At 49.5% G+C, this 13355-nt stretch overlaps 2 protein-coding genes across 20 annotated transcripts in view; both read left to right on the top strand.

Moving 5' to 3' along the window:
• Kdm4a (lysine demethylase 4A) overlaps positions 1 to 5737 on the top strand; it is a 46840-nt gene extending 41103 nt beyond the window's left edge. For 3 of the 6 annotated variants that reach the window (XM_087549268.1, XM_087549267.1, XM_087549266.1), the window contains 4 exons: positions 439 to 609; positions 3723 to 3842; positions 4135 to 4227; positions 4342 to 5737. In XM_087549268.1, the coding sequence (XP_087405394.1) occupies positions 439 to 609; positions 3723 to 3842; positions 4135 to 4227; positions 4342 to 4482 (525 nt within the window). In that variant the 3' untranslated portion in view covers positions 4483 to 5737. 6 annotated transcript variants of the gene reach the window in all.
• Positions 5738 to 6822: 1085 nt separating this feature from the next.
• Positions 6823 to 13355, top strand: part of St3gal3 (ST3 beta-galactoside alpha-2,3-sialyltransferase 3) — a 204377-nt gene continuing 197844 nt past the window's right edge. For 4 of the 14 annotated variants that reach the window (XR_015620057.1, XR_015620056.1, XR_015620054.1 and 1 more), the window contains exon 1: positions 6823 to 8247. The gene's annotated coding sequence lies outside the window, so the exon portion shown is untranslated. 14 annotated transcript variants of the gene reach the window in all.

The raw sequence follows: 13355 nt of genomic DNA, 5'->3' as shown, positions 1-13355 counted from the left end.
AACTGGTTGGCTGAGAGCCCAGGTGAGTGGTTTATAGAGGACACATGGCTGGACCGTAGGAGTCTGGAAAGGCCTCCTCTGCCCTCCGGTTGCCTCAGGCTTGCTTTTGCCACACCTTTTTGCCCCCTTCCCCTGTAGGGGAGCGTATTAGAACTGTCAGTGCTGGGCTGGAGAGATGGCTCAGTGGTTAAGAGCACCGACTGCTCTTCCCGAGGTCCTGAGTTCAAATCCCAGCAACCACATGGTGGCTCACAACCATCTGTAATGGGATCCGATGCCCTCTTCTGGTGTGTCTGAAGACAGCTACAGTGCACTCATATACTAAATAAATAAATAAATCTTTAAAAAAAAAAAAAAAAAGAACTGTCAGTGCTTCCCCCGTAGGGGAGCGTATTAACTGTCAGTGCCGTCCCGGTTAACCCAGGCTGTTTGTTCTAGCGAGCTAAGGGAGCCTTGCTGAGCATCACGGCCGGCCAGAAGGTCATCAGCAAGCACAAGAACGGCCGCTTCTACCAGTGCGAGGTGGTCAGACTCACCACCGAAACCTTCTACGAAGTCAACTTTGATGACGGCTCCTTCAGCGACAACCTTTATCCTGAGGACATAGTGGTAATGTCTGGAAGGGGCTGCTGAGAGCACTTTGGGATTGGGACATCTTCTCGGTATTGCCAACTGGATGACTGTGGCCTCTGTCTGCTCCCTGTCAGTTCCCAAACAGAAGCCTTTATTCCCAGTTCCCTTTCAAGGGAGAGCGTATGTCCAGGGGTACTCGGCTTCCCCGAAAAGTTCAAGGGAGTCAGTGTTTCCTGCAGTTCACCGAAATATATTTATGTCTCAGCCCAATAGCATCCCGATAGCATCCTAGTGCAGGACACAAGCTCACACTCTGGAAGCAAACTGGTGTGGATAGTTTCATTGCATTAAAGCTGTGTGAGTCTTTAAAAGAATGATCCAACCCTCGTCTCTGCCATGCCTCCTCGGGTGTGGATGGGCTTTGTTTTGGGCTCTTCACAGGTGAGGGCTTTGGAGCTACAGAGAAACTACCTGAAAAAGCTTCATTGACACCCGAAACACTAGAGCCCTACCTGGACCTGAGCCTGGCTTTCCTGGCTCGCTCTTCAGATCTTAGCTCAGGTTCCTGAGCTTTGCCCTTCCTTCTCATGTGTGAGCCTGCGCTCCCAGCATAGAAGGGCAAAGCTGTTCCTTCCCTAGTGATTCTTCATGCATTTACACTACATTAGCAGCTTCATTGCCAGAAGCATATTAATTAGTGTCTTAGTTACTCTGTTACTCGGACTAAACAGTATGACCGTGGCAACTTATAAAAGAAGGCACTTAATTTGCGGCTCATGGTTTCAGAGTCCATGATGCAAGCACATGGCAGCAGGACAGCTGAGAGCTCACATCTTGATCTACAAATAGAATATAGGGGGATGGCATGGGCATGATGACATAGGTTCACACACGCATACGCACACACACACATACAAAAGAAAAAAAAGGGAAGGGAAAAAGCATAGAAAGAAAACTTCACCTGACATAGAATGGCAGTTGGAACTGAGGTAACATTTAATTTCTTGAGGCAGTGTTGCACTGTGTAGCCCTCCCTGGCTGCCTGGAACTCACAGAGGTCCCCCTGTCCCTGGTCCTTTGAGAAGAACATTTTAGTAGCATTTCTGAGAGTTGAAGTGACTTCCGTTTGGTCCTGGGTAGTGGAGCTAGGGCCGTAGCTGTGTCCATGGAGCCGCCCAGTCCTTTCACATTTTTAAGATACGAAATAGGATCTATCTATAGCTGAGGCAGGCCTTGAACTCCTGACCTTCCTGCCTCCTGACTGGTTGAGATTACAGTCCTAAGCTACTGGGTCTTGTTACCGGGATAGTTTGATCTTTTAGCTTTTTAGGACAAGGCCTTATATAGCTCAGGAAGGCCTTGAACTCCTTTGTACTGGCAGTGCAGGTATATGCCACTATGCCTGACAAAGTAACGGTTTCTTAAAAAGTTAAAAACAATGTGAAATCCAAAAGTCCACTGAGCCTTATTACGTGAGACATACATGAAGTCTGTCCGTCCATCTTGTAATGGGGGTGGGGGTGTCTTGTGCCTGATTAGTTTACTGTATGCTGGTCATTCAGAAAACACGGCCATACTGGGCTGTGGAGATCGTTCCAAATGATGCTAAATTTTATTATAAATAAATTTTTAAAAATCAAATTCATATCATTACCCATCTCACTGGAAGAGTATATTTTGGGAAAGACTGAGGTGTCTTAGTGGATAAAGGGTATTTGTTGCTAAACCTGAAGACCTGAATCCAAACTGCAAGTCCCACGTTAGAGAGAGAGAGATACCCAGCTCCTGCAGGTCTGTCCTCCACATGTGTGCTGTGGCACATGGACACACGTATCATAAAGACATGGTTTAATTAATTCTGAGAAGCTTTGTGTTCATAGGTAAGAGGGCCACTTTTCTGAAATGCTAATTTTTGCTCACAAAGTTGAGTTTTGCTATTGGCAATAGATACAGTTCCTGTTTTCCCTGAAACGAGATGCTCTCTTGACTTGTTTTTAGGAAGGTGTCTGCCAAGTACACACATGTCAGTAGCCAGAGTTTATCAGTCACTCTCCCCAAATAAACCTGGTGTTCCCCTGGCTGGCCTCACACTCAAAGATCTGACTATCCCCTGCCTCTCTAGTGCTGGCATTAAAGATGTATATGCTACCATGCCCAGCCCAAAGCTGGTATTCTTTTTTTTTTTTTCTTTTTTTTTTTAAAGCTTATGCAATCACACAATTGCACAGGTCACAAGTGAGTTTTCTTTCCATCTGCTGGTGCTGGGAATTGAATTCAGGGCTTAGAGACCTACCACTGAACTACACTCCCAGCTTAGACACAAGTTTTCCTCCACATATCGTAGCCCCTGTAGCCTCAAGTGTCTTACAGATACTCACACACATAGCACAACAGTGAAATACAGCAAGGTGAATCCCTCTTGCTTCATTACTGCTCTGTAAAACCTAGCTGTTTTACCCCCTTAAACTTGGCATCCTCCATAGTAGTAATGAAAGTCTGGTGTCTTTTTTTTTTTTTTTTTTTGGTTCTTTTTTTCGGAGCTGGGGACCGAACCCAGGGCCTTGCGCTTGCTAGGCAAGCACTCTACCACTGAGCTAAATCCCCAACCCTTGTGTCTTGTTTTTATTCTGTGGATCTGGGCGCCAGAGCCCGGGCTACATCCAGAGGCACTGCTTCTGTCTGTTTCACAGGAGGTCACACGGCTTAGCCAAAGCTGAACTTCACTCAGTCCCCCTGCCAGTCCCCTGGGAGCCTCCTCTCTCAGCTAGATGGTCCCTTCTTACCATGCCTATCTCAGAAGCACGCCTTAGAACGCACTCACATACAATCCTAGCATTCCTCCATAGAGAGCCCAAGGAAGCTTCAGCCGCTCAGCTGAGAGTACATAAGCATCGTGGACTTGAGAACCCACTCCTGCATTTACTGAGCTTATTATACTGTCTGGGGTTTTTGTTTTATTCGTTTGTTTGTTTGCTCACCTAAAGGCCGCAGGGATTAGGGCAGATGGAGTGAGGCAGACCTTGTGTGACTTACTGCAGCTCTCAGCCCAGAGCTTCTGCCTTTCCTGCGGCACTGGGGCAGGAGTCATTAGCACTTACCGCTGTGCTTGGGCGGAGCTGCTCTTCACTCCTCCTCTGCTCTTTCCTCAGAGTCAGGACTGTCTCCAACTGGGGCCTCCTGCTGAAGGCGAAGTGGTTCAAGTCAGATGGACAGATGGTCAAGTCTATGGGGCTAAGTTTGTAGCCTCCCACCCCATCCAGATGTACCAGGTAGCCAAAGGTTCTAGAACTGGCATTTGGGGGTGGGAGGGTACTTCACTAATTTAGTGTTTCCTCTTGGGCAAGAAGCTTGTCTTTGCTCTTGAAAGAACTTGCCCGGCAGTTACAGCCTTCACAGATCTGGAGCCCTGAGGTGTCTGCTTTGCTATTGTGCCTTCAGGCATGGCAGGCCGTCCTTACTACCGTGTTGCCTTCCTTTAGCTACCGGAAACTGCCACATGTGCTGTGCGCGGGCCCCACAGAACTGTGGTAGCCTAGCTGAAGGGCTTTGCTTGCTTGTCAGGTGGAGTTCGAGGATGGCTCGCAGCTGGTGGTTAAGAGAGATGATGTATACACACTGGATGAAGAGCTTCCCAAGAGAGTCAAGTCTAGACTGGTAGGTGAGCTTACTGTGCCCTGAGCTCCTGTCTCGGACATGGCAGGAACATGCCCCCTTGGTGTTTGTTGTTTCCTGTCAAAAACAACAATTTTCTTGCCTTTTCCTTTGTAGTCAGTAGCTTCAGACATGCGGTTCAATGAGATTTTCACAGAGAAGGAAGTAAAGCAAGAAAAGAAAAGGCAACGGGTCATCAACTCAAGGTACCGGGAGGATTACATCGAGCCAGCACTGTATCGGGCCATCATGGAGTAGACGTTTCCCGGGTCTGAGAGGTCCCAGCCATCAAGGCGAGAACACTCTCGGGTTCCACAGCACAGCAGACACTTGGAACTCAGAAGTCTTAGAAAGAGAAGCTGTACAAAGAAAAGGAATGACATGTCTGACCCATCACCTTCTCACTCCTCCTTCAATGAATTCTGCCGTGAAAACACAAGCCGGGCGCTTGGCAGCAGCTGACGCTGACACTGGGATGCTGTGACTCCATCAGCGCCCAGTCCAAACCGGTCAGCTGTTCCTGCTGGGCGGATTATTGTTTCTTAGCCTAGGACTAGCTTCCTACCACCCACCTGCACCAGCAAGGCAGAGAGGTGCTGGTGCTCAACCCAATCCCCTTTTGTATTTATGTATGAGTGTGTGAGTGCACGCATGTACAGGTGTGTACCTGTGTGAGAGCGCTCGAGTGTGCACCTGTGTGCTTGAGAATGTGTGGGTGTGCAAGCACGTGTGTGTGTGTGTGCGCGAGTGCCTGTGTGCATGAGTGCATGAGTGTGTGTGTGGGAGTGTGCTTGATCTGGACTAGCTTCAGCCAGCCCCTGGGCTTCACTTTCTCCTTTGCCTCTGCAGGGCAAACAAAATGTGAAATTCTGCCCTCAGCTAAGCTGAGTAAGGGCCCTGGGGGATGGCTAGAGGTTGGTTGCCATCTGTCCCTTCCTGGACCGATTTCAAGAGAGTGCTGGCAAAGCTGCAGTATTGGGATGCTAAGGAGCTGACTGCCACCTCTGTCCACCCTTGGAGTAGAACTCAGAGGTTCTGTACTATGAGCCCACAAACTTCAGGCACGGAAGCCCCTGTGGCAGTGTTAGAGGGTGTGGGTGGGGCCTACCTTGAAGGGAGAATTTTAATGATGGAAACAGGCAGAGCCTGGTGGGTAATTTTTGTGCAGGGGAAAAAATTGCAGTTATGCAGGGGCTATCTGTGGGTTAGGATGAACTGGGGCCACTGGAGGCCAAGGGCAGGTGTAGCCACGCCCTTGGTCAGGGGTGGGGTGGGGCTGATTGAGGGTGGGGGGGTGGGACTGGAGGGCAACATTGAAGGGGTTAAACAGGTTTTTGCTCCTCTTGAATTTGTTTGCCTGGGCCCAATATTGGAGGGCTTCATACCTTGCTCTGTATACAGGAGTCAGATTTATAATACTTCCCCTTTTTTGTTACGTATGAACTCTATAAACCAAATTATTTTGAAAACTGGTGCATTACCTTGTCCTTAGCAATAAAATGTATTGAGCGGAGGATTGACTGTGGTCTGCCCCTTGGAGCCTAGGTGGCTCAGGGTCAGGCTGTGGAGCAGGGACTGGGGAGCTGTTCACCGAGGTGGGTGCTGGCCAATCGCTGTGGCCCATGAGCATCCAGCGCATTGTGGCTCTCAGTACCTCCCTTTGGTAACATAAAGGACTGGACTACAGTCTTCTCAAGAGAGGGTTTACTTAAACCCCTTTGGTGTCATCAGTATTCTGGTATGTAAATCACTTCCCGCACCAAGATTCCATTCATGTGGAACCAGGAGAGAGTTGCTTTAGGTGCTCGAAAAGCAAGAGACATGTTATCTGGCTGTGGATTGCAGAAGCTGCTCTCCGCAATGCTTGTAGTTGGCGAGTGCTTCCCTGGAAAGAGCACTCTGGATCCCTGAGCGCTCTGAGTCGGTGGTCCTAAGCTGGTGGCCTCAGCTTTGTGCCCCTGCGCTAGACGGTGTGCGGTTTGTATCCCTGAAGCCTGGGAGCTACTGCTTAGGACTGATGGTGGGGAAAGAGAGAAGGGCGCCAAAGATGCTTCTTCAAAGCTAACTCCTTGGAATCAAGGAAAGGAGGTTGCCCCTCTGTTCTCACTCAGGGAATTTCCGGGAGAAATGCCGGGGAAGCTAGGTGGGGCTGAGCTTTTCTGGAAGGGACGAAAACTTAATTTCCTAGGGTGCCTGTAGTTTCTCCCCATGATTCTCATTACCTCAGCCTTGCCGAAGGACCTGCCTGGTGTAATCCCACCTCTAGGAATTGAGGATTGCCTTTGAATGTTTCAGGCAAACACTACTGCCAAGCCACATCCACCGACAGCCCTCTTTACTTTTTCCGCCCCTGAAGACGGGCACACCGTGGGATAGAGAGACGGTTAGCCATTAAGAGCACTTGCTTCTACTGGGAATCCAGGTTGTTAACCACCATCCACTTGGTCATTTGCAACTGCCTGTAACTTCAGTTCCAGGGGCTATGAGGCCTTCTGGCATACATAGGCACCAGAATATACATTCGTGCAGACACTAAGACACAAAATAAAACAAAACCCCAAAACCAAAGACACCGGGACCCACAAAGTTGTCTAGGTTCGCACTGAATGTTTAATCCTGCTTCAGTTTACAGAGTACTTAGATACATACCACCACCGCCGTGATTAGCTAAGTCAATCATTCAAAAACATTCTTGGCCTATGTAATTATAAGAAAATTCCCAGTTCAAAAAAGCTATGGGACTTTCCCAAATCTCACAAAACTGGCCTGTGTTATTTTTTTCTGGTGCTGGAGATGCCCTGGGGCTTTGATCTTGCTAAACTTCAAACTTGGCTCTGCCTAAGGCACTTCCTTGCCAGTGTGGTCTAGTCTGGGCTCACGACCGACTACAGCCAAAGACTGCACATCAGCTTTTTGCCAAAGCCTTGTATTTGTTGTATAAGGTGCAGTGTTTGGATTGGCATCTGAGAGTGGCAAGTTATGTCTCCACCTCCTCTTCGGGGAAATTCTATATTAAATTCTGCCTTAGGATAAGGTACTGGGCTGCAGGATGAGGGTGCAACCTCATCCTGCTGGGTATGTGGGGTGGCTTTGTAGTCTATCTGCGACCTTTCTACGAGGTCACGAGGTCACGCCTGAACTTAGCTGGCCTCTTACCCAAACAGGTTTGGACAGGACCTCAGGAGGCGTTCTGGGGGTACCACCAGCGGCCGGGTCTGAGCGGTGGGGTAGGGGCAGGAGACTTCTGGGAACCAGAGGAGACGTGTCCGAAACCGGGCCGCCCCCACGCACAGCAGCTCCACGCGGCGCTCTTCCCAAGCCCCAACTACTGCCCGGGGATGGGAAGGGGGTGGATTCGGCCTACGACTTCCATTGGGTCTCTGGGGTCCGTATCCGCCTACCCCTGCGGCGAAGCCTCGCATTGGCCTGCCTGTCGCCCCGCCCGGTTCCGGTGCTCTCATTGGCTGCCGATGCCCGACCCCCGGCGCGGCCGCCGAGGCGGACCGCAGGATTGGTGGTCCGGCCGTTGCGTCCCCACCATGGCGGCGCCCGTGCAGCCCGCCGCGTCCTGGGCTCCCTCTGGGGTCCCTTCTCCTGTCCCCGCTATAAGCGCTGCAATTGCCTCCGCGCTCTGCGTGCGCCCTGGCGCCACCCGCCCCCGGCCTCCCTCTCCGCTGCGGTAAGGCCTGCCCTGCGTCCCCGACGCAGCTCTCGGCCGCCGTGCCCCTCCCCCGGCCAAACCGGCCGGAGCCGCGCTGGGGACCGAAGCCCGGGCCCGGGTGGGGGCCAGGCCTGCGGAGGGCCCTGCAAGCCGGGCCGAGCGCGCCGAGGTCACCTGTGTGCAGTGCCCCGGGGCGCGCGAGTCTGGGCGCAGAAGAGGGTCACGGTCACCCGGGACCCGCTGTGGGACGAGTGCAAGAAAGTCCGGGGAAAGCCTAGCGGGAGTCACCAAGAGTAGCGGTTGTCATCTCTGCCTTTCCCGGGGCCAGATCCTCTTCGGAGCGACCGGGTCAGTTTGTCAAAGTACGTCTTCTCGCTATTTTTTCTTCTGGAGTGTTTCCCCATTGTCTTCTCAGTGGTCTTGTTTGCGAGAGAAAAGCTTAGCGAGGATGGTTAGGAGGATGTCCCACAGATATGTTTAGACTCCTTTTTACAATAGCACCTATTTTTATGATTCTGCAATAAATCTCTTTTTCGTTTGTGTCTCTTGGGTACCGGGAGGTGGTAAAACTGAGTCACTGTAATTAACCCAGGGAGTGACCGGTGAAGGGAGACAGCTGTTATCCCAGAAAGCAAAGAGTGCTTAACATCTTTCTGTGAGGTCGTTTGAATTATCAGTGCTATAGATAATGGACTATGAAGGTTAGGTTCCTGATATATAGCACAGTAGACATCCTGACAATTCCAGTTGTGTCCCTAAAACTTTCAATTAAAGACTCAGAGGAATCGGAGCCCGGGTTTGGTAGGTGCACACCTGTAATAGCACTCAGAAGCTGAAGCAGGAGGATTGCTTCAGAGGTCAGCCTGGGCTATATAGAAGAGCCACCTAGGAAGACCCAGTCTCAAAAGACTAAAGAAAGGAAAAGAAGAAAGATTGGAGTGAAACCTTATGACCAAATGGGACTTTCATATCGTCTCCTAAGGTAACAGACATTTTGAAATACAAATCTGATGTCTGTGTCTCATAGCAAGCAAGTTAATGATGAAGCAAAGGAATTGTGTTCCTGGAGACCGGGGGGCTTGCTCACACGGTGAGCACCGACTAAATACATGTTTTGTTTTGTACAAGGCATTGGCTTGAGGGAAACTCGGACAGCTGAAATGTGGAACTTGTTCTCTAGACCTCTGTCACAGAATGTGGGGATGAAGCGCACACAAATGATAAGTTTAGGGTGTGGCCTCTAGAATTCCAAGGCAATGAATGCTTCGGGGAGTCTTGAGAGGAGGAGCGAGTGTGTTTAAGGAAGGTTTCATGGTGGAACTGGAACTGAAGGTTTTTTTTTTTTTTTTTTTTTTTTTTTTTTTTTTTTTTTTTTTTTGAGTTGAACCACTGAGAGTGGAAAGGCTCCTGGAGGAGAAGTGAACCAATGAAAAGCCAGGATGCGGAAGGGGGCAGAAGAGACTCAAGGCATGTGTGTGGTTCCAGGGCTTTCTTAGCAGAAAAAGAAAGGGAGATGAGGTTGTACAGAGGACAAGTTGGGGCCTGGGGATGTAGTTCAGTTGGTGGGGTCCTTGTCTAGCATGCAAGGAGCCCTAGATTTGACCCTCAGCACCATGTAAAACCCGGCATGGTGATTGACACCCTTTGCCTATAATCCTAATTTTGAAGGTGGAGGCAGAAGGATCAGAAGTTCAAAGTCACCTCTAAGACACAGGTAGCTTGAGGCTGGCCTAGGCCACCAGTGACCCTGTCTTAAACAAAAATGATCAAAAGGTGGGTTAGAGAAGCACCTTTGTCCCATGAGGAGCAAGGGATAAACCAGTCGTCATAAGGACCTGGACCTGGCAGGAAAGACACAGTGAGTAACACTTAGATGGGGATGTCACTTTCATGGCTGCCTCTCTCGGCTGTCCCAGAGCTGGAGCCCGAGTTGTTCCCTGCCTTCCTTTAGAGACAGGTCCTAGGTCTGCCACCACATTGCTCTGACAAGTGATTTCTTTCGACTCTTAACGGTCATCTCGCGGTTTGGGGCCTGATGTTCCTGGGTATCCCCAGAGTCCCCTGAACAAGTGTCCTCTCCTTCTGTTAGACCTCTGTTAGACCGTTATGGATGACATGCCACGTCTCTGGCTTTCAGGGGCTCGCTACTATTTGGTTAGGCCCAGGGCGGCCTGGCATCGGCGGGTTATTGCCATACCCTTGGATATATTGTACCTTCTCGGCCCCTGCAGCCTTGTGGTTTGTTGGTTGAGCTCCATGTATTTGCATGTGTTGTGTGTTGGCTCTTTGTCTTAAATGAGCCCTTCATTCTCGGTCATTACCTTGGCCCATGTTTTATGGCCACTCCATACGGAACTTCCTCTGTAAAGCCTCTCTGTACTCTCCCCCCCGCCCCCAACCTAGATGAGCTGTCTCTCTCTAATTCTGGGACTCTGCCTTTTGTACCTGTTTGATACCGGTTCTCTTGTGTGTGGTGCGTGGGTGTGTTTTGTTTGTTTGTTTGTTTGTTTGACGTTTTTTTGAGGCAAGATCTTGTCTAACCCAGGCTGGCCTTGAGCTCCCCCTCCCCCCACCATTTTAGACAGGACCTCAGGTAGCCCAGGTCAGCCTTAAGCAGCTGGGGACGAATCTTCCTGTCTCCTCAACTCTTCAGGCTTCAAAGTTTGCCTGTTTGCCATAATTACTTTCCCATCTCTTCCACTCACGTTAGGTCCTACTTCTTCCCTGTTGTCTGGCACAGTGTTTTTGCATAGTAGGTACTTGGCACATGTATTTTACGTGCAAAATAGTATTTGGATAGAGGCGACCCTGTGGTTACTGTCCACTGTTCCTGCCCACTGAAATTAGTGGTCACCGCTTCCTTGCAACATACTCAAAAACTATTCTAACTGAAAGGAAAAAGAGGGGGTGCGGTTCTGGGGCTGTGGCTCAGTTGATCGAGTGCTTGCTGGGCATTTGTGGGGCCGAGTTCCATCCTGGAATTTCATAAATAGGGTACAGCCTGACATGCTTGCAACCCCAGCATTCTGTAGGTGGAAGCAGGAAGCTCAGGCGTTGAAGATCCATCCGTTGTCTTCAGTTGGTAAAGCCACTTGCTGCCAAGCCCCATGACCTGAATTTGATTCCTGGAATAACCACATGTTAGAAGAAAAGAACTGATCCTCTCTGACTGACATATGGGTACTGTCTGGTGGGCAAAACAAACTGAAAAGAGAGACAGAAGTTAAAAAAAAAAATGCTCGAGATGATCTTTGGCTATTGAAGGAATTTGAGGTCAGCCTGGACTACATGGGATCTTGTCTACCCACTTCCACTGCCCCCCAAAGAAAAAGAAAATAGTCTTGAAGTAGGATAGCTACAAAAACATCCTTTGCGCAATCAAAATATTTGTCATAAGAACATGCAGGTAGATTGGCCATAGGAGAGAATGCTTTACCGAGAGACCTGAAGCATTGGTTTGGTGGCTTAATGGTACCTAAGTTGTCTTCCTGTTCATACAGCCCATGTACCGTGTATACAGAGAGCTCTGCTGGTCACACATAATCAGGGATGGAGACAGTTGGAAACTAGCGCGTGACCCGTCAAGTGGGTACCAGCTTTTACAGCTTCCATTCTGTTGCTTTTCTCGTATCTCGTTGGTCAGAGACGGGCACGTGGCCTTGCCTAACTTTAGAGCAGGGTAGGGAATAGTGGACTTAGCTTATGGTTAATGCACAGAGAGCCAAAGCTGTTTTGGCACTGACGACTACTACTTGTCCTGCGGGTATCAAATCACAGACCATCGAAGACTAGAGCTAGTACGTTGGACGTGCACTAGAGTCAAGTATACGGACATCAGCAAGAGACAGAAGGTTGGCTTCTGGGCCAAGACTCCATCCCAACCTGTATACACACTCATAAGCCAAGGCTGGGAGCGCAAGGGCAATAAATCACACCCCAATGATAGCGCAGCTGTTCCCTAGAGGATTGCTGTTTGACGGCAGCCTGTTTTGTCTGGAGAGTGTCTCGTGGAGCTCTGGCTGGCCCGGAATCCTCTGTGTTGCTGACTGAGGATTACTTTGAACTCCGAATCCTCCTGTTTGTGTCCCTCCGGTGCCTCAGCATTCTGAGGTGCTCAGCACTTAGACAGTATGCACCTGCAGTGCCCACTCAGGAGCAGAGACAGCAGGATTAAGAGTTCGAGGCTAGCCCCAAACGCATCTCACAAAGTATCGGCTAAGATGTGGTTCGATTGCTGAAGCGCTTGCGTGGTATGCACAGAGCTTTGGGTGAGCTCAGCGCCGATCACTGAGCTGAGCGTGTGGGAGCATGTCTGTTAATCTAGCATTCGGGCGGTTAGAGGTAGGGGTTTGAAGTTCCGGGTCATCTCTGTCTACACAGAGTCGGAAGCCTGGAGTACAGGAAACCCTGTGAGACAACAAACAAATCTCAGAAATAATAAGTAGGCTAAGTCATATTTAAGCTTTTTCATTCACGAAGTCAGAAAGGGGAGGCAGAGTCAGGAAGTCTCAGATTCAAGGGCAGCCTGGGCTACATAAGTGAGACCTTGTCTCAGAATTTAAAAAAAAAAAAGTCAAGAGTATAAAACTTTGAGATGCATTTAATTGGTTTAATTGGGTTTAAGTGAGGCTTTCAACTTGATATCTGGGCTTGCTTTTGATAAAGCTAAGTGTTGGTTGGAGCTCTGACTCAGGAGACAGAAGAGCTGACTTTCTGACTTCGGGTCTTCTTGGCTCTGTCACCAACCACCTGTCTGACATTTAACAAGTTCTTTGTTTTGTTTTAACTTCCTGTGCTAGAGTTTGATCCCAGGATCTTGTGCATTCTGGGTAAGACCAGTGCCACTGAACCACATCCCTGTCCAGTGTCTTGTCTTGTCTTTTCCTTTTTGAAACAGAGTCTCAGTACGTAGACCAGGTTGGCCTTGAACTCACAGGGCTCCTCCTGCCTCAGCTTCCCAAGTGCTGGGATTAGAGGTGTGTGCCACCATATCCATCTACTGTCTACTTTTTGTTTTTACACTTTGTCTCCCCCCACCCCCCAGGTGGGGACTGAACTCAGGGCCTTGCACTTGCTAGGCAAGCACTCTACCACTGAGCTTTAAACATGCCTTGGTGCCAGCCTCTAACATTGTAGCATTACAGATTGGAATGATACATCCCGGACTTGGTAAGATAAAGCAGCAGGTGTGGTACTGTCGACTCTCTGTACCCATGGGTAACTTTCCTGGGCTCCCCGAGGGTACCTACCTCTGAGAATGTGCAACTCTCTTACCAAGGTAGTTTAGTATTTACATGTAACCCCACACACCTTTATAGGTGAAATCACCTGTGACTGTAGTCTGTGACACAGTGTAAATGCCGTGTAAACCTTTTTTGTGGTCCCGTCTCTGTCTCCCAAGTGTAGAGATTACAGGCATGAACTACCATGCCTGTCTAGGACACAGTTTTTGTTTGTTTTTAAAGATTTA

This window comes from Rattus norvegicus, chromosome 5 (genome assembly GCF_021556685.1).
Source record: "Rattus norvegicus strain SHRSP/BbbUtx chromosome 5, alternate assembly SHRSP_T2T, whole genome shotgun sequence".
In the NCBI taxonomy this organism is placed as follows: domain Eukaryota; kingdom Metazoa; phylum Chordata; class Mammalia; order Rodentia; family Muridae; genus Rattus; species Rattus norvegicus.
Note: the sequence above shows the minus strand (reverse complement) of the source record. Positions and strands in the feature narration are given on the sequence as shown.